Source organism: Bos indicus x Bos taurus, chromosome 17, assembly GCF_003369695.1.
Source record: "Bos indicus x Bos taurus breed Angus x Brahman F1 hybrid chromosome 17, Bos_hybrid_MaternalHap_v2.0, whole genome shotgun sequence".
NCBI lineage: Eukaryota > Metazoa > Chordata > Mammalia > Artiodactyla > Bovidae > Bos > Bos indicus x Bos taurus.
Genome location: NC_040092.1, coordinates 42,784,186 through 42,807,928, shown reverse-complemented (window position 1 = coordinate 42,807,928; position 23,743 = coordinate 42,784,186). Strand labels below are relative to the sequence as shown.

General features: G+C 38.7%; 1 protein-coding gene across 3 annotated transcripts in view; it reads right to left on the bottom strand.

Annotated features, from left to right (window-relative positions):
* Positions 1-23,743, bottom strand: part of INTU (inturned planar cell polarity protein) — a 99,442-nt gene that overhangs the window by 9,049 nt on the left and 66,650 nt on the right. For 2 of the 3 annotated variants that reach the window (XM_027567310.1, XM_027567308.1), the window contains exons 10-15: positions 19,101-19,163; positions 18,064-18,285; positions 16,119-16,571; positions 15,147-15,244; positions 10,278-10,467; positions 7,778-7,935 (exon numbers count right to left, since the gene is read on the bottom strand). In XM_027567310.1, the coding sequence (XP_027423111.1) occupies positions 7,778-7,935; positions 10,278-10,467; positions 15,147-15,244; positions 16,119-16,571; positions 18,064-18,285; positions 19,101-19,163 (1,184 nt within the window). Of the gene's footprint in view, positions 1-6,550; positions 7,244-7,777; positions 7,936-10,277; positions 10,468-15,146; positions 15,245-16,118; positions 16,572-18,063; positions 18,286-19,100; positions 19,164-23,743 lie in introns of those variants that run through there. The other variant, XM_027567309.1, reaches the window with a different exon arrangement.

Genomic DNA, 23,743 nt, shown 5'->3' with positions numbered 1-23,743 from the left:
CTGGCTGTTTTAAGAAATAAAAAAGGGGGAGATGCGGGGAGCCGGTGAGGCATTCCACTCGTGACAAAGGTCATGAGGAAGGAGGCTCGGCATACGCAAAGGCGGGATCGAGCCTCAGGAGTCCCCCCGGATATTCTCGAGCATTTTCCCCCAAAAAACCAGAGTCTGCCTACTTTATTGCTTTGTGCTCTCACCTCTGACTTTACTGGGGGCTGTCCCCTACCACCGTCTCTCTCTCTCTGTGTCAAAGAGTTAACTTACAGCTCCAATTAATAAAGTTCCTGGGCAATTAGGAGTGTTTAAATCCAAACCCCTCTGATGGCTCTCTAACTCGCCTGACAAGTTTACCCGGACTCCTGCAGCTATGCATACGATTGTTTACAGTCTCCCAGGAGAGGCATGGGAAGCTTAAGATATTCAAATAGCTTAGAGCCTCTCAGAGAGTTAAAAACTGTCAGAATAAACTAGTAAAGGATTTCATTGATGAGTCAATGCTTGTTGCCAAGTTTTCACATCCCCTGAATTGTATCCTTGAATATGTATCAATTAATAGTGGGTATGTAGAAAAAATAAGTAGTGGCCTTGGTGTTAGTAACTTTAGACCCTTAAGGTAATAAATTCTTTCTTTGTTGTAAACCCATTACACATCCGCCCTATAGGAATGCAATTTTATCTTTGGAAGATGGTGCCAAACCTTGAAATAATTACTCTTAGAGAAAGTAAGTCTTTGTTGATAAGTCCTTGTCAAGAGTCATAAAATGTTAGTAGGCCTTCTGGCCAGAAGATGATGTAAATCACCTAAACCATTTGTATACGATACATTTGCAGGAAAGAAACCTTGGTTTTTGATAAGAACCAAAGACTGCTGACTTTGCATCCCCTATTATCCTCTATGTGTAACTTAGGGTATAAAAGCCCCTGTTAAAAATAAAGCTACGGGCCTTGTTCACCAGCGCTTGGTCTCCCCATGTCATTCTTCCCTTTAACTTCCAGCTGAGTCTCCATCTGGAGCGCGGAACCCACCACGCTGACTAATCATGCCTGGGCTTCTAAGACCCACTCGAGAAGGTGTCTAGGGTGAGACACCTTCCGCTATTCGAGAGGGCGCCTGCGGCCTACGTCAGTGGTGCAAACTTCTTGTCTTGAAGTTTTATTGGTCTCCCGCGTAAACCAAGCTACTCAGCTTCTTTTCTCCACTGAATTTTCCTACTGAGCTATCCTCATTCTATTGTTCTCTATATCTCTAATTAGCATATAAATAGTCGCCTAGGCCGTCTCTCCTTCGAATACCCTGGATCAGCTGGGGCTGGTCCCCAGCAGTCGTCCCCTTCTCCTCCTGCCCCCAATCCCTCCCAGCATCAGAGTCTTTTCCAATGAGTCAACTCTTTGCATGAGGTGGCCAAAGTACTGGAGTTTCAGCTTTAGCATCTTTCCTTCCAAAGAACACCCAGGACTGATCTCCTTTAGAATGGACTGATTGGACCTCCTTGCAGTCCAAGGGAGTCTCAAGAGTCTTCTCCAACACCACAGTTCAAAAGCATCAATTCTTCGATGCTCAGCTTTCTTCACAGTCCAACTCTCACATCCATACATGACTACTAGAAAAACCATAGCCTTGACTAGACGGACCTTTGTTGGCAAAGTAACGTCTCTGTTTTTCAATATGCTATTAGGTTGGTCGTAACTTTCCTTCCAAGGAGTAAGCATCTTTTAATTTCATAGCTGCAGTCACCATCTGCAGTGATTTTGGAGCCCCCCAAAATAAAGTCTGACACTGTTTCCTCTGTTTCCCCATCTATTTCCCATGAAGTGATGGGCCCGGATGCCATGATCTTCATTTTCTGAATGTTGAGCTTTAAGCCAACTTTTCACTCTCCTCTTCATCAAGAGGCTTTTTAGTTCCTCTTCACTTGCTGCCATAAGGGTGGTGTCATCTGCGTATCTGAGGTTACTGATATTTCTCCTGGCAATCTTGATTCCAGCTTGTGCTTCTTCCAGCCCAGCGTTTCTCATGATGTACTCTGCATTAGGTCAATTACATTTATTTTTTCAGAGTGTAAAAATTTCTATAGTCATATTCCTTAATTTTAAAATGTTAGTTATTATTATTATACAGTCAATGATGTACCATCATTCTAAGTACAATAGTTATTAGACATCGAATTGGGATTAACATTGAACTTAGATTTTCTTAAAGTTAAAATTTTAGTCTTTTTAATCAATACTAATGTATACAAAACATTAAACCATTTCTGACTTCCTTTAATTTCTCTATTCTGCATAGATCAGCATCATCATAATTCAACACCTATTGATTTTTTCAATTCCAGTTGTGAATGTAGTTATGGCTCTACTATACACCTGCATCGGAGAAGGCAATGGCACCCCACTCCAGTACTCTTGCCTGGAAAATCCCATGGACGGAGGAGCCTGGTAGGCTGCAGTCCATGGGGTCGCTAAGAGTCGGACACGACTGAGCGACTTCACTTTCCCTTTTCCCTTTCATGCATTGGAGAAGGAAATGGCAACCCACTCCAGTGTTCTTGCCTGGAGAATCCCAGGGACAGGGCAGCCTAGTGGGCTTCTGTCTATGGGGTCGCACAGAGTTGGACACGACTGAAGTGACTTAGCAGCAGCAGCAGCAGCAGCATACACCTGCACGTGTGCCTAACTGGTTTTCTTATCTCTATTCTCTCTCATGTCCACACCATTCCATTTGGCTCCCAGCTTGATCTTCCAATAACACAGCGCTGATCACTATACACTGAGTTTAGATCATGTTGATGCTCCCAAGCGTGGCTGGTTATACATCAGAATCACAAGTGAGTTTACTAAACATACAGAGTTCCACTCCCATAGATTCTAGTTCAGTAGGTCTGAGATGGGGTACAGGCATTTCTGATTTTAATAAGTGACTCAATCAGTCATGTCTGACTCTTTTCAACCCTGTGGACTGTAGCCCATCAGGCTCCTCTGACCATGGACTTCTCCAGGTTAGAATACTGGATTGGGTAGCAGCAGCAGCAGCAGCCATTCCCTTCTCCAGGGGATCTTCCCAACCCAGGGATCAAACCCGGGTCTCCCCTATTGCCGGCACATTCTTTACCATTTGAGTCATCAGGGAAGCCCTGGTTAATGTGACTCAGCTGATTCTAAATCCTGTGGATCAGCACATGGGAATTACTGCTTTGGATAACATTTGTAAAGCATTTCTCATACAGCTTAGTACTACATGGTAGGTGTCGAGTAACATTAGTACCACCCAACTCTGTGCTCCTTCCTCCACCAACTCTCTACCCCAACTCAAAGAACTATCAGTAGTTCAATATTTGAAGGCTCTCTGCAGTGATCCTAACAGCTTTCTAGTTTTATCTTTCACTTCATCTTTGTATATGCCATTCCTCTACCATCCTAGCAAACCAGTCTACTCACAACCAAGCCTTGTGATTTCCCTTGTTTGGGTCTTTATTCATCCCATCCTTTACCTAGAATGTGCTATCCAAATCCAATTCGTTTCCTAAAGCAGATCAAATGGAATCTCTTAGCTTTTCTTTGTAATCTCAGATTTCCTCCCCTTTTTCAGAATTTCCAGAGTGTGTGGTTGTATTACCTAATTTACTTCTTTTTTTTTTTTTTTTTAGTCTTTTCATTTGCGTTTATTTAAACACAGTTCTCAAAACATTTGAGTGAAATTGGGCCTCCTTTGGTAAGCAAAGGACCTGAAAGTAATATTTAAAAAAAGAACAGGCAAAGTCTTCAGATCATCCACAACACAGGTGTAGTGTTCCCTTCTTTTTTCTCAAAACTCTGAAGCACCCAGTTTTTCCATAAAGTCTTAAAAGCTAGAAGAACAAGAGTACATTTGTGGTGGAATGTATTGTCACTTGCTGATAACTAATTGAAATACCATTAGCCCCTTCTAACAGCTTTAAGAAATAGCCTTTTTAAGGCATACATTGTGTAACTCATCTTATTCCCTGCTATATATAATACAGATTACATAAAGGCTGACAAATTCACATTTATATAAGCATTAAGCATTTGCTGTATTGAAAGATCTTTAGTTTTTAACACTAGCAGTATAGAGTTACAGAGCGTAATTTTTATCACTTAATTGCAGGTATATTAAGTATGGTATGTTTCATGGACTCGAGGAGAACGGGCATTTTTGTCTTTAATTTACTACTGACAATCTAATCTGAATAGTTCTGCTAAGCATTGATATGTTAGAAAGAAAAGTAAAAACCAAACTTTATTGTTGCTTTTTGCCATTTGGTAGCATTTTACACACAGGCTTCGATCTTCAGAATACCCTGGATTCAGTAGAAAAACCATTTAAATGAAGTTCTGTACAATAGAAACTTCTCAGCAGTCAAAATTTTAGACTGTAAAAAAATACATGCAAAACATACTTTTCTGAAAACACTTAACTTTGAACAAAGCACCGAACTACACAAATGCAGAATGAAAACAGCATTTCAACTCCACCAAAAGTAGTCATCATAAAAGGTGTAAAAGTCACCTAACTTCACTAGGCACTGTCCTAATTTACTTTTTATAGAAGTACAGTGGTGTCACAATGTCACAATGTTGTGTCAATCTCTGCTATACAGTGAAGTGACTCGGTTTTACACATATACAATCTTTTTTTATAGTATTCTTTTCCTTATGGTTTATACCAGGAGATTGGATATAGTCCCTTGTGCTATACAGTAGGACCTTGTTGTTGATCATTCTAAATGTAACGGTGTGCATCTACCAACCTCAAATTCCCATCCATTCTCTCCCCCTACCCCTCGCCCATAAGTATGATCTCTGAGTCTGTTTTCTGTTGTGTGGATAGGTTCATTTGTGCCATATTTTAAATTCCACATACAAGTGATACCATATAGTATTTTCTTTCCCTTTCTGACTTGCCTCACTTAGTATGATAGTCTATAGTTGCATCCATATTGCTACAAATGGCATTATTTTCTTTTTTGTGGTTGAGTAGTATTCCGTTGTGCATACTGCATCTTCTTCATTCATTCGTCAATGGATATTTAGGTTGTTTCCACAGAGGTGCGTGTATGTTTTTGAATTACAGTTTTATCTGAGTGTATACTCAGGAGTGGGATTGATGGATCATATGGTAATTCTATTTTTCGTTTTCTGAGAAACCTCCATACTGTTTTCCATGTGGTTGTACCAACTTACATTCCCACCAACAGTGTAGGTGTGTTCCCTCTTCTGCACACCCTCTCCAGAATTTGTTGACTTTTTTAATGATGGCCATCCTGACTGGTATGAGGTGGTACCTCATCATAGTTTTGATTTACATTTCTCTAATAATCAGTGATGCTGAGCATTTTTCATGTGCCTACGGGCCATCTGTATGTCTTCTTTGGAGAAATGTCTATTAAAGTCTTCTACCCATTTTTCAGACCACCTGACCTGCCTCTTGAGACCTGTATGCAGGTCAGGAAGCAACAGTTAGAACTGGACATGGAACAACAGACTGATTCCAAATAGGAAAAGAAGCATATCAAGGCTGTATATTGTCACCCTGCTTATTTAACTTATATGCAGAGTACATAATAAGAAATGCTGGGCTGGAAGAAGCACAAGCTGGAATCAAGATTGCTGGGAGAAATATCAATAACCTCAGATACGCAGATGACACCACCTTTTTGGCAGAAGGCAAAGAAAAACTAAAGAGCCTCTTGATGAAAGTGAAAGAGGAGAGTGAAAAAGTTGGCTTAAAGCTCAACATTCAGAAAACTAAGATCATGGCATCCAGTCCCATTACTTCATGGCAAATAGATGGGGAAACAGTGGCTGACCTTATTTTTTGGGGCTCCAGAATCACTGCAGATGGTGACTGCAGCCATGAAATTAAAAGACGCTTACTCCTTGGAAGGAAAGTTATGACCAACCTAGATAGCATATTCAAAAGCAGAGACATTACTTTGCCAACAAAGGTCCATCTAGTCAAGGCTATGGTTTTTCTAGTAGTCATGTATGGATGTGAGAGTTGGACTGTGAAGAAAGCTGAGCGCCAAAGAATTGATGCTTTTGAATTGTGGTGTTGGAGAAGACTCTTGAGAGTCCCTTGGACTGCAAGGAGATCTAACCAGTCCATCCTAAAGCAGATCAGTCCTGGGTGTTCATTGGAAGGACTGATATTGAATCTGAAACTCCAGTACTTTGGCCACCTGATGTGAAGAACTGACTCATTGGAAAAGACCCTGATGCTGGGAAAGATTGAGGGCAGGAGGAGAAGGGGACGACAGAGGATAAGATGGTTGGATGGCATCGCTGACTCAATGCACATGGGTTTGGGTAGAATCCGGCAGTTGGTGATCGACAGGGAGGCCTGGTGTGCTGTGGTTCATGGGGTCGCAAAGAGTTGGACACGACTGAGCGACTGAACTGAACTGACCCATTTTTCAATTGGGTTTTTTGTTGTTGAGTTGTATGAGCTGTTTGTGTATTTTGAAGATTAAGCCTTTGTTGTTTACATAATTTGTAAATATTTTCTCCCTTTTCATAGGTTGTCTTTCTGTTTTTCTTTTTTTTTTATGTTTTTCTTTTGTGTACAAAAGCTTGTAAGTCTGATTATGTCCCATTTGCTTCTTTCGTTTTTATTTCTATTGCCTTGGGAGACTGACCTTTAAAAAAAGTTAAAATATAGCCAGCTATATCTGTCTCTCTCTCTCCATAGAATATTCATACATAAGTACATAGATATTTAAGCATGTTTCATATTTCTTCTGCTGGATGTAAGATCATCAGATGCAATGACTGTGTCTTTTTCTTTGTGTTTGCCAGCCCACCTAAGCATCACCACATATATTTTGCCAAGCACAGCTCCATTTACTAATCCTTACATATTTATCAAGTGACTTGTGTCAGGTGTTGTGCCAGTGGGGGACAAGGCAGATACAATTCCTGATCTCATAAAACTGACATTCCAGTGACAGAAAGATGATAAACAAGAAAATTAAAGGGGTGATAGGGGAGAGAATAACTTTAATGTAGGAGAGAGATGACAGTTGGTCTCTTTGACAGGAGATGATACCACTGGTCTGAATATCGAGGAGCCAGATAGGCAAAGGTTAAGTAGAACATCCCACATGGAAGGAACAGCAGGAACAGAGTTCAGCTGGTGCCAGTGTGGCTGTGCACAGTGGCTGGAGGAAGAGAGCGACAGGAGGTGGAAACACAGAGGTGGCCGGGGGACAGATAGGGCCAGGTCTTGTAGCTGGTTGGGGACAGGGGGAAGAGAGGGAAGGGAAGGGGAAAGAAAGGAGCAAAGAGGGAGAGAAAAAAGTTAGAGACAGAAGGAAATAGCAATGGGTATGAACTCATTACCTTTTAGTGTCTTACTAGTACAATGTTGTAAGATAAGTGAATTAGTTTGTTTTTTTTTTTTTTGATAAAAAAAAAGACTTGGGAAGAATTTTAAAGGCGTTATTTAGTAAGCAGAATTCTAAAATACACTAAATATTAGAATTATGTTAATAAACTCATGGTGTGTGTTGTGTTCAGTTGCTCAGTCATGTCTGACTTTTTGCAGCCCTATGAACTGTACCCTGCCAGGTTCCTCTGTCCATGGGGTTTCCCAGGCAAGAATACTGGAGTGTTTTGCCATTTCCTCCTCCAAGGGATCTTCCTGACGCAGGGATCAAACCCACATCTTCTGCATTACAAGCAGCAATAAATCCATGCTTATATCTTAAAATGTTTATCTCCTTTACCCCCTTTTTAACATTTAAAAATATTTTCTTCCACTTACCCTACTACCCAGTAAGCCATAACTGGTGGTGCTTTCCTCTGATCAGTCCAGTTTTCAGGTGAGCATTCAAACAATACACCATGTTCTTTCACAGGGTTCAGAGAAGACACTGAATTTGTTGAACCTGAATGATCTTTACCATTTAGTGCTTTCTTGTTCTGTAAATTAATAGGTATTATTAGTCTTGGCTGGTATTAATAGTGCTGCTTTAAATGTTTTCATATATAGATTTGAACTGGCTGATCCTAATACCATAAGTGCCCACAATGACATTCTTCTTTCTCTTTACCTGCAGGAAAATTTCCACTCTTCCTCATACTTTAAATGCCGTCTCCTACAAGAGACTTCACGGATAAAGTTTCTCTTGACTCTCCAAGGACACATTTGTTTCACAGCCTCACCTTATTAATATTTATACTATATTAGCAGTTTATAGGTTTTTCTTCCCCAGTACATTAGAATGTTTTTCCCAGGGCAGAGACTATATGCCGTTCATCTCTGTATTCCTTGAAAGCAGTTGTGTTTGGGTACACAGTAGATGCTTAATGAATAGATTACTAATGAGTTACTAAATGAGTAGATGATTTTATAATGTATTTAAAACACATACACTTAAAGTAGTATTTTTCCTTTGAAGCATACTCTCTAAATTTCTCACTGATAAAATCATTAGTAAACCAATGACCCACTTGGAATATAAAGACTTTCTGTAAGGCTCAGGCCAAAACAGTGGAGTGATCCTTGATTCTTCTTCTTTCAAAATGCTTATTGAAGACACAAATCCTTTTGGCTCATCCTCCTCATCCTCCATTATATCTGCAAGATCCAAAACCCACTGATATTTCTTGCTTTGAGAATTTCCACAGATCCTTGCCTACCACCCTCTCTATCTACCCTGCAAGCTTGTTCAGAGTAGCCTGAGTGATCCTTTGAAAACTAAGGAACATGTCCTTGCTCTTCCCAGAACTACCCAGGAACTTCCCATCTTCTTCTGGATAAATCTCAAAAGGTCCTTAGCCTATCAGGCCTTGCATGACCCAGTCCTGCTGCTTTTGCCATCTCAACTCCTACTGCTCTCCTCCCGACTCAGGCTGCTCCTGCGCGCTCTCAGCCATCCTACCTCCATGGCTGTATACTGGCTGTTCCTTCTGTCTGGAAGCTCAGCCTCCACATTTGCCACATGGCTTTGTCCCTCAATTCCTTCTGGTGTTTGTTCAAATATTACTTGACATGATCAGAGGGATCTTTCAAAATAGTAACCACTAACTCTCATCCTTGACTCTGTTTTGTTATAATTGCTGTTGAAACTTACCCTACCTGATATATTAAACTGCTTGCTAATTCATTAGCTTCCCCTGCTAGAATATAGACTTCATGATGAAAGAGACTTTTTGTTCACTGCTGTATCCCCAGCATCTTGAGTAGTATCTGGAAAATGGTAGGTACCTCTAAGTTTAAATAATAGGGGAAAGGCTAATTTATATTACTAAGTAAGTTAATGAAATGAACCTTACAGAATCTATTAGTATGTTAAACAGGAAAGGAGGAGCATAAGAATGCAAAGCACACAGAGATACACAGTCAAACATAACATTTTGCCGAATACCAATTTCTGGTAGCTCGAAGAAGAAATCCTATAAGACAAAGAGTTTCACTGCTGAATGAGTCCTAAGAGATTATATAATTCAGCTCATTCACTTTATAACTGAGGAAATAGGAAAAGTTGAGGCCCAGTCTAGGAGTCCTTATTCCCAGCCCAATGTTCTTCCACCGTTACACCTAAGTTCTTCACAAATTTAGCAACCTTGGTGCATGTATTGCTATATACATTACATTCATTTTCCAGTCTTCTTTATTTTGTTTTTTTGGCAGTATGATGTTTGACCAGTCACAAATAAACTTATATATATTTATCTTTCTCAAGAAATTTAATACTTATCTTTCCCTGCTATTAAAACTATGTAATTGAGATTTTAATTGTATACAACATGACTACTTTTCTGGAGGTACAATATTAAATAAAACTTCATTCTGGATTGAAAAGCAAGCAAGCAACCAACCAAGTGGCTAAAACATATATAACACTATTGTGTAAATTCTGTTCTTTATTCCTTTATATTCCAGATACCTTATCCTGCCTTTGAAAACGTAAAAAATTTTCAGTTACAAACTGGTAGAGATAAATGTCCAAATAATGGCTGAATCACAGATATCAAATATGGGAGGCAAGTTTACATTACAAACTACTATATTCTATTTTGCTATAGAAACACACAGGCCCACCATTTCCTGAAACAGTAATCTGGGACATCAAACTCAGAATTATGAAAGAAAGTTTTAAAGTTAAGTACAGTGAATATAATCCTCTGGCATTCAAATTAGATGGAATGACTATTAAAAAAATTAAATGAAAATAGTTATTGCTAAAGAGTTTCAGACAGAATATTTAGAGATCTAGAAGTAAAATTGACAGAGAGCTATATTTATAGCAGTGCCCTACCTCTTTAGCCAACGTCTGCTGGAAAACTGCACGAATGGAGAGACAACACTGATGGAAATTCTTTATCAGTTGAGGGTGGATCGAGCCACTCAGCTGTGCCACCTCTTCATGGGTAGGAGTAATGAAGATCCCTTGCACTGTTTCTAAGGCAACATAATGGAAAAGTGTGTTCTCAGGACCAGATGTCAGTCTTGAAAAAAAAGGAATTAGAGAGATATTAGAGTAAACTTAAAAATGTTGCTTCGTTTTGAATTTTGTAGATGTCTAATAAGCTTCTAACTACAATAGAACATTAGTATAATTAGGGAAAAAAAACTAGGCCAAACATTGAAATTCCCACTTCCTCCTTATCTAAAATACAGGCTAGGGTTATTTATCAGTTCCCTTAATGGAGGCAAATACTACATGTTATTCAAGGATAAACACTAATTCATTTGCAAGTAACTTAATCATCCCCTTGCTAAACAACCCAAACTGGCTAAAGCCCTCTTTTTCCATGGTTGGTAATGAATAACTCAGCCTGAGTCTGGCCCAGATATCTACAAGCCATAAACAAGGTATCAGTCTAGGGTGCACCACATACAAAAACACATTCCAACAAACTAAGATTTTCAGTTAGTAGCTTAGTAGCAATAGTCTCTTACTATGACAGTCAAATGGACCATCCTGAAGAAAAATAAAATCAGTATTACCAACTACAAAGCTGAGTTGACATTCTAGAATCCATGGCATTACTAGAAGTATTCCACTACTTTTCATCATTACAGTCTCTTACATGTTCTCTTACTATTTTCACTTCTCCATTCTTTTCTATCCTTTCTTCCCCTACTGGGGTTTGAGACTCCAGCAGAACCTATAAGTACTGCTTATTTCTACCAGTGGTAAGAAGAGTAAAGAACAGTAGCAGTGACAATGAAATAATGGTAATAGTTATCATATACCGAATGCCCTCTGTGTGCCAGGGTAGGTGCTTTAAAATATCTTAGGCTTAATTCTCATAATTACCCTGTAAGACAGTAACTACTACTATCCTCATTTTGGGAGTCTAGTGGCTCAGATGGTAAAGCACCTGCCTACAGTGTGGGAGACCTGGGTTCAATCCCTGGGTCAGGAAGATCCCCTAGAGAAGGAAATGGCAATCCACTCCAGTACTCTTGCTTGGAAAACCCCATGGACAGAGGAGCCTGGTAGGCTATAGTCCACAGGGTCACAAAGAGTCAGACACAACTGAGCAACTTCACTTCATCCTCATTTTAACCAAAATCAATGTTCAGAGGACTTGGATTAACTTGTTTGAGGTCACACAGCTCAGTGTCAGAGCTTAGCTGATTCTGAGGCCTGCTCTACTACACCTTGCTTTTTCCTGATTGTCAGTCTGTAAACATATGGACCAAAATCCCCCATCAGCGCCTCCTGTTAAACTGTTAATTAGGCAGCAAGATCAGAATAACTTTTTATCACTAACTAATGGTTTTGGTTTTCTTTAGAGAGGCCAAAGATAGGCAGGGAAGGAGATCATCTATAAATTTTTCTCATACTTTTCCATAGGGTGGTGGGTTCATTAACAACTGGTGGCTGGTATTTTTTCAATTAAGTAAAAAATAATCAAAATACAAAAACTGTAATTATTCAAAAAGAAAATAATTGAAAACATACCATTTAATTCTGAGGTTTTCATATTCAAGAAAAGGTACAGAAAAGGAATGATTCTTTTAAAAAGTTATTAGTAATGTTCATATTTAGGGAGGTTTAGAATTAAAATTTATATTAACTTCTTTAGTTTTCTCTCAGAACAATCCCACAACACAATGAGCACCTCTGGTTCTTGAAAATCATAAATTAACTCAGTGTATATTAACTCACTCAGTGTATAAACTGAAAGTTTAAAAATCATCAAATAAGCAATTACCCAATGGAAGGACAAGTATTTATTTTTAAAACATGCAGATTAAATCGGATTTGTTCTTCAGAAAGGTCACTCGTATAGCAGAGGATAGATTCAGGATAGGATGGGAATTGAGAACTGGTTGCAGTATAACCAGGTGAGAGAACAGGAGCTTGAACTAGGGTACAATTATTAGGTGCTGGGTGGATTCAAGAATTACTAGAATGCAGAATGGATAAGACTTGTTTACTGAGTGGAATATTTTCCACATATTATTTAGTATATTATATATTTTTATTTTACGAAACAAATTAGGATAGTATATTACACCCCGGTCTATATCACACTTTTTAAATTAACTATATAGTTTGAACATCTTTCCATGTCAGTAAGGAGAATAAATATGCCTCTGTAGCATCCTTTTAAATAGGAGAGCCTATGATTTACATCACATATTAATTTATGTTTAAAAACAATTATAAATTTATATTGTTACAATATAACCTTTTTCCAATATTTCCAATACAATATAACCTTTTTCCAATATTTCCAAAATATTTTCCAAGATATAAAGCCCAAATAACATATATATACATACATATTAAAATAATATACAGAGGTAATAAAAATTCAGAGCAGTAGTTTTTGTTAAATGGAAGATTAGGGATTGGGGAAGTTATTACAGGCTTCCACCAGAGGTTTGATTTAGATTTCTTTGTTTAAAAAATATTTTTGTTTTTTAAAATAACTAATTTTCTTTAACTACTAAATATTTTTTTTTCATTGCAGAAGAATTTATTTTTTCAGATGTTAAAATGTGTTATAAATTTTTAGTGAATATAATATATTAAACATCACATTAAATTCCAAATTTTAACACGTTAGATTTTCAATGCATTATTTTATGAAGACAAATTACCTTGTTTTTGCCCTGACTTTATGAAAAAAGTTTTTCCTGACAACTCTGTGAAACATATATATGAACTTAATATAAAACATTTCAATGATTAAGAAGGTGGTAGCTCTAAAATGTCTTTTTAAAAATTTATTTTTAATTGGAGGGTAATTGTTTTACAATGTTGTGTTGGTTTCTGCCATACAATGATGTGAATCAGCCCTAAGTATACATATGTCCCCTCACTTCTTCCCAGCCCCTCACCTTATCCTACCCCTCTAGGTTGTCACAGAGTGCTGCGTTGAGCTCCCTGTGTTAAACAGCAACTTCCCACTAGCTACGTATTTTTACACATGGTGATGTATATGTTTCCATGCTATTCTCTCAGTTCGTCCCACCCTCTTCTCCCGCTGTATCCATAAATCTGTTCTCTATGTCTGTGTCTCTAAGCCTTCCCTACAAATAGGTTCATCAGCACTGTTTTTTTAGATTCCATATATATGTGTTAATATACAATATTTTAAAAAATTTATTTATTTGTTAGCACTGGGTCTTTGTTGCGGCATGCAGGATCTTCAGCTGTGACATGTGGGATCTAGTTCCCTGACCAGGGACCGAATCCAGGCCCCCCTGCATTGGGAGCACAGAGTCTTCGTCACTGGACCACCAGGGAAATCCCCAATATTTGTTTTTCTCTTTCTGACTTACTTCACTCTGTATAACAGGCTCTAGGTTCATCCACCTCACCAGAACTGATTCAAATGTGTTCCTTTTTATGTCCGAGTAATATTGAACAGCTTTTTTTTTCTTTTAATGTGAATTCGATTTGTACATGTCTGCTTGCTCTAATGAAAGTGTGCTGCTGCTGCTAAGTCACTTCAGTCGTGTCCGACTCTGTGCGACCCCATAGATGGCAGCCCACCAGGCTCCCCTATCCCTGGGATTCTCCAGGCAAGAACACTGGAGTGGGTTGCCATTTCCTTCTCCAATGTGTGAAAGTGAAAAGTGAAAGTGAAGTCGCTCAGTCGAGTCTGACTCTTAGCAACCCCATGGATTGCAGCCCACCAGGCTCCTCCATCCATAGGATTTTCTAGGCAAGAAGAGTACTGGAATGGCGTGCCATTGCCTTCTCTGATGCATGCTATCATAATACCATACAAAGCTTAGGAAGGAAGCCCTGCAAGTCACCACATAATAGCTGCTGCACAACAAGAAGTGAATTTTTAACAGTTCATATTTTAATAATTATAGACAGATTAAGTTCTAAACATGCTCCTCCCACTCAGCACCTTTCACATCAGAATTCCCTATTTACTTTTACCTATTTCCTAAAGAGGGTGTCATAGGTCAATTCCCTGGCTCTAGACTCTGATAGGGAGATATGCAGGGAGGAAGTTTATTAGGGAGGACTTTTGGGGACAATAGCTGTGGGGGTAAGCAAGAAGGAAGCAGGACTGAGCAGAGGGAAAAGCTGAACTGAGCTCCAGTTGAGGACTGCAGGACTCAGCAGATACTGCCAGGATGTTTGAAACTTGGATGGCTTTTCATGGATGGCTTTTCAGAGTTTTGTTGAATTTAATAGGGGCTAAGCCTGTACTCACTTATCGATTAGTCATTAGATGTTACTCCTAGGGAGAGGTTGTAAGATTGGCGGAGTTAATAAACTTCCAAGTTGGACAAGGCCAGGGTAGGGGGACTTCACTATGAGCCATTAGCAACCAACACTCTCAAGCACTGGGAATGAGTACTCAGAGCTAAGGAGTATCTATAAAACCAAAGCATCCATGAGAGTCTAAAAACAGTAAACTAATTTAAAAATTAGACACACAAAAGGGAGGCTACCTGTGGAAGAGACATAAATGGAAACTTTTACATTTTGAAATACTACTTTGTCTTTTTTATTTCTTATGTTTCTTAGATGCACAATGAAAAATATCAGGGAAATAGCATAGCTATCTTCTTTCATATATAAGACATATCATATTTGCTGAATAAAATCTATATGTTATGGAACTGCACGTTTTCACTGTAAAATTTCCTCGAAGACAGAGAGTTAAGTGAAAAAGAATGAAACAAGGAAGTGTCTTACTTTACTGTGTTATATATATCCAGTTCTTTTTCTGAAAGGTCCTTTTTCAGGTTCCCCAAATGAAACGGATTTGGAAGAGCAGACTTCTTTTTAGTGACCTGAAAAGTATTATAAGTAGATCTGTTTATATCTAAGAATGGAAATCAAACAGAAGATATAATGTAAAACTAGAAATCTTTCAAGGAGAACTACTTATTATTTTCAATGTTTCTGTTAGGGGAATGGCTGATCAAAACCACCCACCCTGGCCAGACAACAGTAGTTAACTACTTGCATGAGTTATCTGACAAGAGGGGTCCTAGTAAGGAATGCAGAAGTGACAGGCTACCACCAACTGGAAGAATTTGGGAAAGGTCAAAAGGAGAGAGGAGACACCAGTCCATATGTCCTACCAACATCCCAGAATCCCTGCTGGAATCCATCTTGGCTGAGTGATGTACACGCCACCAGGAAGGATCCTGAGTTAGAATCACTGACCAGAGACAACCCGGAAACCAACCCCAACATCATAAAACCTGAGACTGCAAAACATGTGGCAGAGAAGTGCTCCCTGGGTTCCCTTACCCTGCTGCCTGCTGTTCTCTGTCAGGGAGCCCCTTTCCAGTAAAGTCTCTTATTTCATCAGCATGTGTCTCTTCAGATAATTCATTTCCAGGTGTTAGACACGAGCCCCCTCTTGGACCCTGGAAGGGGTCCCCCTTCCTGCCAACATTTCCTTTAAACATTTTAAATGCTAACTTGTACCTCTTGGCTTATCCTATGCTAGCAGGAACCGCAGTAACACATGTGCAAGGATGTGACAGTTCTCCAATGTTTTATTACTTGGTATTTCTTTCTCTCTTGGCCCTAAGTCATTGGTTTGCCAACAGTGACAAAAACCACCACTAGTACAAATGAAGACGGGTTTGTCATTAAAAATTCCCTTGAAGACAGTTTAGCTCCTAGAATGTACACATAGGAATGAACACATACCTTAAGCAAGGCCCCAGTTTCTTCTGAACCATGAGAACCCTGAGATTCCGTAGTGTGGGGGCTCAGACCGACACCTTCACCTTCAAGACCACTGTCAGGCCCTCCACTTCGGGATGGACTGGGCTTACGTGTCTTTAAGGAATAGTCACTGAAAAGAGTTCTTCTGCATGTTGGAGAGGTTGCGACCCTGGAAGCACCGTGCAGCCTACTGAGGATAGGTGAGGTGGTTAAATTATCTAATTTTTCATGTGACCCAGCGAGGAACCAGTCAGCACAAGACAAGCAGGGGGTTGGAGAAGAAGCTAGCCGTTCATTTATGCGGGAATCTACCCCTTCCAGCTGGTGAAGAGTTGTTTTGACCTGATCCACATATATACAATCTGGTCCAGGATTCCCAATGGCTCTGGATGCACAGCCTCCAGCTTCTAATAGTACACATAACATGTAATGTCTCTATAAGAAAAAAAAAATTAATACAGGTTTCAGTTCAGTTCAGTCACTCAGTCGTGTCCAACTCTTTGCGACCCCATGAATCGCAGCACGGCAGGCCTCCCTGTCCATCACCAACTCCCGGAGTTCACTCAGACTCATGTCCATTGAGTCAGTGATGCCATCCAGCCATCTCATCCTCTGCCGTCCCCTTCTTCTGCTCCCAATCCCTCCCAGCATCAGAGTCTTTTCCAATGAGTCAACTCTTCACATGAGGTGGCCAAAGTACTGGAGTTTCAGCTTCAGCATCATTCCCTCCAAAGAAATCTCAGGGTTGATCTCCTTCAGAATGGACTGGCTGGATCTCTTTGCAGTCCAAGGGACTCTCAAGAGTCTTCTCCAACACCACAGTTCAAAAGCATCAATTCTTCGTTGCTCAGCTTTCTTCATAGTCCAACTCTCACATTCATACATGACCACTGGAAAAACCATAGCCTTGACTAGACGGACCTTTGTTGGCAAAGTAATGTCTCTGCTAATACAGGTTTAGCTACATGAAAATATATGTATGTAACAGGCATGCATAAATTTATGAATACTAAACAGTGCTGAAGAACTGATGCTTTCAAATTGTGGTGCTGGAGAAGACTCTTGAGAGCCCTTTCGACAGCAAGGAGACAGTAAACCAGTCTAATCCTAAAGGAAATTAACCCTGAGCATTCATTGGAAGGACTGATGCTGAAGCTCCAATACTTCAGCCACCTGATGCAAACAGCCAACTCATTCGAAAATACCTTGATGCTAGGAAGGTTTGAGGACAGGAAGAGAAGGGCACGACAGACGATGAGATGGTTGGATGGCATTACTAACTCAATAGACATGAGTTTGAGCAAACTCCAGGAGATACTGAAGGACAGGGAAGCCTGGCATGCTGCAGCTATGGGGTGGCAAAGAGTCAGACATGACTTAGCGACTGAACAACAAACAGATATGGGCATGTGGCATAATTATGTGATGGTTATTAAAAACTCCTCCCTCCTCTTCTTAGTTATCCTCAAGGCTACTTGATGACCCTTGAAAACAAATCTCACACTGCCTTATCCTGATACACCATCAGCTGCCACTTCTGGCACATGGACTCCCCTAAGGTAGCCTTCAAAGAGCCTTCATCCGTGGTATCCTTTCATTTTCAATCACATATTTATCATTTCTGATTCTATATCCTTTTCATGTCTTTCTATTTCCCAAAACAAACTAGAAGATAAAACCTCTGGTTTTAAAGAAATGGGAACAAAAAAATCTTAAGAACCTGCTAAAATCTTATCTTGGGGTTCATTACCATTTCTTTATGAGTATTAAATGGATATAAAATAAAAGAAATAAAGGAGAGTAACTTTTTTGAATACTAGTATTTGACATGCTTATAATTTTAAATGATCATTTTTATATATTTATTTAGACAATCAGTAAATGGCAAAAACAAACAAACCCAAGAAAGAAACGAAGGTAAACTTACCAAGCCAACGATTAGCAAAAAATATCTCCCTTCGGGTTCCTGAAAGACTTCAGTGTTTGAGTCTGCAGAAGGCTGGAGGTGATGTCGAGGAAATACTTCCCTCCATATTACCAACTGACCAATTCTCTGTTTTGCTGCCAAAGGCAGTAGGCAATAGTGGCGACAGTATACAGCAATATCAATAAGATCATCCTTAGGCAAATGACTGCATATCAAATACCCCTTAAATTGAACCACAGAAAATAGAAGTTGATTAGTGACATAGAGCAATAATCCTATAATATATTTTTTAGAGTTTTACAGGTATTTCTTCAGTTGGTTTAAAATATTCCAGTTTTAAGTGGAATAAAGAAATAACAAAAATGTTTTCTTTCAACTATTCATCAAGTATGTATAATAACTTAGGTCTGTAATAGACTTTAGCATAAAGCAGGATCACCTCTAAGTAGCATTAGTCTGAGAATTTGGCAAAATTACAAAGAACTGAATTCTGAAGGTGAAAAGCAGAGAAGTATGAGTTGAGGTGGGGCGAGACTTTTCACACTTACAGTTCTGTATTGTCTGATTCTCTTTCAATATGTTTAATTCTGTGCTTAAAAATATACAAAATTAAAATACTTAAATTCATTTGATGAATTGAAACTTTGAATTAAATTGAAACTTAACTTGCTTTACATGGAAGTTAACTACCTCATTTTAGAAAATTTATCAATAAGATACAGTTACTTTTCGAAGATAAGGGAAAGTTCTACACAACTGCAAAAGGAAATAAAGTATTGCTCTTTTCTCATATACACTTGATTCTTTTGAGTACTGTTTCTTTCTTACAAATTTGTAAATGCTTTAAAATGAAATGAAACTGAAATATTTAATGTATTTATAAATATTAGGTATAAGTCTTGTTTTAAGATCCAGATTTTATTGTACCTACATTCAGAGGAAAAGAGGTAAATGCATTTTTCATGTCTGTAAGAGTTTGAGAAAATTTAGGTTTGTTCACAGAACAGTACAACATTTAAAAGTCAAGCTTAACTTACCTTGTAAAATAGAGAAGACCCCAAAATTGTATATAGCCGTCTCATGTCATAGTAATCCTCAGACTGGGGGAAAAACCACAGTGGATTTATATATGTATATATATTTTTTATGATTTAAAAAATATCCTAGTTAAGCTACAACAGTTATAATGGACATTACATCCCTTAGTAACTGAAGTTTCTCCTTTTTGGTATTTATTTATTTATTATGGAAGCACAGTTGATTTACAGTTTCAGATGTACAGTAAGGTGGTTCAGTTACACATACACACATACATACTTTTTCAGATTCTTTTCCTTTATAGGTTATTACAAGATAATGAATACAGTTTGCTGAACATAGGTCCTTGTATTGAGGCATAAGGTGCCTATGTATTTATTTTTGACTGAAAACAACCTTATTTTTGATTCTTATAAAATACTGTTGAATAGAGACACCCAAGAGTAGAACATAATGTTTGTTACCCTAAGAGGGATTGAAAGGGATCATCTAAAATATTTGATATTACCATATACTATTTTTGAAAGTACAAACTGGTACAACATATTTGGGGTTTAATAGTATGTAAAAAAAATTAAATACACATACCCTTTGAGTAATTCCTCTTTTATAAATCTACAGAAATACTTGAACAAGACAATCAAGGTTTTTGTATAAAAAGTTTAGAATTTCTAATAAAAAAATAGCACCCCCAATGGTATGTGTATGTATGTGTGTATATATAGGCATGCATGTGTGCTAAGTCGCTCAGTGCGTCTACTCTGTGCGATCCATAGACTGTAGCCCACCAGGTTCCTCTGTCCATGCAGTTCTCCAAGCAATAATACTGGATGGGTAGCCATTCCCTTCTCCCAGGGATCTTTCCAACCCAGGGACTGAACCCAGGTCTCCTGCATTGCAGGCAGATTCTTTAGCATCTGAACCACTGGAGAAGCCCATATATATATGTAATATGTGTATGGCATGCCTTCCTCCAGGGGATCTTCCCAACCCAGGGATTGAACCCACATCTCTTAGGTCTCCTGCACTGGAAGGCGGGTTCTTTACCACTAGCACCACCTGGTTATATACATATGTATTGGCTTGTACAGGGGTATGTATGGGCTTCCCCAGTGGCTCAGACGGTAAAAAAATCTGCCTGCAATGCAGGAGACCCAGGTTCAATTCCTGGATCAGGAAGATCTCCTGGAGAAGGGAATGGCAACCCACTGCAGTATTCTTGCCTGGAGAATTCCATGGACAGAAGAGCCTGGCATGGGGTCGCAAAGAGTCGGACACAACTAAGCAACTAACACTTTCACTTTCATGTATGTGTACAGAAAAGAGTCTGGAAGAATACATTCCAAACTGTTGGAGCAGTTACAACTGGGGATGGAACTGGTGGAGAGGGATGAGGAAGGAGGATATGTGTTTTTAGTAATCATGCTTGCATTTTTTTTTAACCCAATATGCATGCATTACTTTTATAATTAAAAAACAACACAACAAAACCTAAGGAAAACTGGAAATAACCTAAATATCCCTCAACCGGGGAATGGATAAACACTGTGATAACTTCATACAGCGGACTACTGTATGCAGTAAAAAGAACTGAACTACTGATACAGACAATGAATGAATCTCAAATAAATTATGCTACGTGAAAGAAGTCAAACTCATCCTTGTTCATTTGTTTTGACTGCTTTTATGTCAAAGATATTTCCTGTGATGCTTTACTGTCCTCACACTTAAGAATGAGGTGTTAATAAATTTATTGGAAGCTTTTTGAGGGTATGGAAGCTCTTTGGCTTCACTGTAGGTAAACTTTTAGAAAGAATTTTAATTAAAAAATTTTACATGGTGAAATATACATAACAAAATTTACTGTCTTAATAACTGTTAAATGTACAGCTCAATAGCATTATGCACAATTCACACTGTTCGCAACCAAATCAGAACTTTTTCCTCTTGCAAAACTGAAACTTAGTATCTATAAAACAACAACTCTCCATCACCCTTCCTTCCCCCAGCCCCTGACACTCACTCTTCTACTTTGTTTTTATGAATATGACTACTTTAGGCATCTCCTACATTCTTGCCTGGGAAATCCCATGGACAGAGGAGTGTGATGGGGTACGATCCATGGAGTCACAAAGAGCTGGACACGACTGAGTGAGTAAACAACAACAATGGGGGAAATCGTGCACTATTTTATCCTGTCGTGATGGGCTTGTTCGCCTTTGTAATGTGCTTGTGTTGTGGTGTCCTCTGGGTTCATCCCTGTTGAGGCATATGTCAAAATTTACTTCCTTTGGGGGGCTAAGTCATGTTTCACAGTATGTATTATCCATAATTTCTGTCTGTTCGTTCATCTGTTGGTGAATGCGGGTTGCTTTCTCTTTTTGGCTGTTGTGAATGATGCTACTGTGAACGTGGGTTTGCAAGTGTCTCTTAATTCTTTTGAGTATATCAACTGCTCGGTCATGTGGTAGTTCTGTTTTTTATTTTTTTTCGGAGACCACCATGCTGTGTTTTATAACATTTGCACTGCTTTGCATTCCCACCAACAGTGCACAGGGCTTCCAATTTTTCTACATTCTTGCCAACAATTGGTATTTTGGGGGTTTTGTTTGGTTCTGTAGTTGTTGTCTTGGACCCTGCTTTTTCCACAGAAAATGATCTTGAATATTTTTTCATGTCAGTAGACAGTTTTCTAAACATTATTTCAATGGCAATATTATTGAACAGATTCCCTTATGTAGTATTTTGTTTCCAGTAATTTTTCAGGGTATAAATAAGGCTGTGGAGAATATTCTTAGAAAGAAAATCTTTGTGTACATCCCTAATATTTTCCTTAGTTGAAAAGTTCCTGGAGGTTGAATTCCTATACCAGAGGATACATATTTTTTAATGTATATTGCCAGATTGTTCTCCTGAGAGGTTGCATCAATTTATATTCCTACTAGCAGTATGACAGTATCATCTACACTGAACATTTCAGACAGAATTACTTCCATGCAAGATCATAAATACAAGGTTACCAAGAATATCCATCAACTGATAACAATGGGTAGCTCTGAGAACAGGGCTGGTTTTGATGTATGAGGGTCAAGCAAAATGCTAGCTTTATGTTTGCTGTTTGCATTTCCCCATAAGAATGTACTCATGGAATATTTGTGAAACTGAATATTTAAACTTCCTAATTAAAAAAAGTCAGATGCAAATTATTTACCATATGATTCAACTTATGTGACATTCCAGAAAAGGCAAAAACCATGTGCACAGTAAACAGATCAGTGGTTACAGGGACTGGGGGTAGGGAAAGGGACTGGCTATAAAAGGGCACAAAAAATTTATTTAATATAAATTATACCTTAATAATAATCTTAAAACACTAAAGAAAAGAACACAGAATTAAAATATAACATTAAATCTTTAATGTCACAAAAAGTTTAGAATAGATCCCTCTTTTTTTTAAATTAATATAAAACTGTGAATTATTCTGCCAGTTCTGACAAATGTGTACAGATGTGTAAGTGCCACCAACATCAAGATATAGAACAGTTACATCAAAACTGTTGCCAATTTTTTTTGCTGAGTATTATTCCATTGCATATATATATATCATACTTTGTTGATGGACATTGATTCTTTGAATGGTCTCTGACTATTAAAAATTAAGCTGCTATGAACATTTGTTTACAGGTCTTTGTATTGACATAGATTTCATTTCTCTTGGGAAGTTAGATAGCAATGAGTCGAGTTGAGTTCAGTTGCTCAGTCGTGTCCGACTCTTTGCAACGCCATGGACTGTAGCACGCCAGGCCTCCCGGTCCATCACCAACTCCCGGAGTGTACTCAAACTCATGTCCATTGAGTCGGTGATGCCATCCAACCATTTCATCCTCTGTCATCCCCTTCTCCCACCTTCAGTCTTTCCCAGCATCAGGGTCTTTTCCAAAGAGTCAGTACTTTGCATCAGGTGGCCAAAGTATTGGAGTTTCAGCTTCAGCATCAGTCCTTCCAATGAATAGTCAGGATTGATTTCCTATAGGATGGACTGGTAGGATCTCTTTGCTGTCCAAGGGACTCTCAAGAGTCTTCTCCAACATCACAGTTCAAAAGCATCAATTCTTTGGCGCTCAGCTTTCTTTATGGTCCAACTCTCACATCCGTACATGACTACTGGAAAAAACCATAGCTTTGACTAGACAGACCTTCGTTGGCAAAGTAACGTCTCTGCTTTTTCATAAGCTGTCTAGGTTGGTCATAACTTTTCTTTCAAGGAGCAAGTGTCTTTTAATTTCATGGCTTCAGTCACCATCTACAGTGATTTTGGAGCCCAAAAAAATAAAGTCTGTCACTGTTTCCATTGTTTCCCCATCTATTTGCCATGAAGTGATGGGACCGGATGCCATGATTTTAGTTTTCTGAATGTTAAGGTTTAAGCCAACTTTTTCACTCTCCTCTTGCACTTTATCAAAAGGCTCTTTAGTTCTTCGCTTTCTGCCTTAAGTGTGGTGTCATCTGCATATCTGAGATTATTGATATTTCTCCTGGCAATCTTGATTCCAGCTTGTGCTTCATTTAGCCCTGCATTTTGCATGATGTACTCTGCATATAAGTTAAATAATCAGGGTGACAGTATACAGTCTTGAGGTAC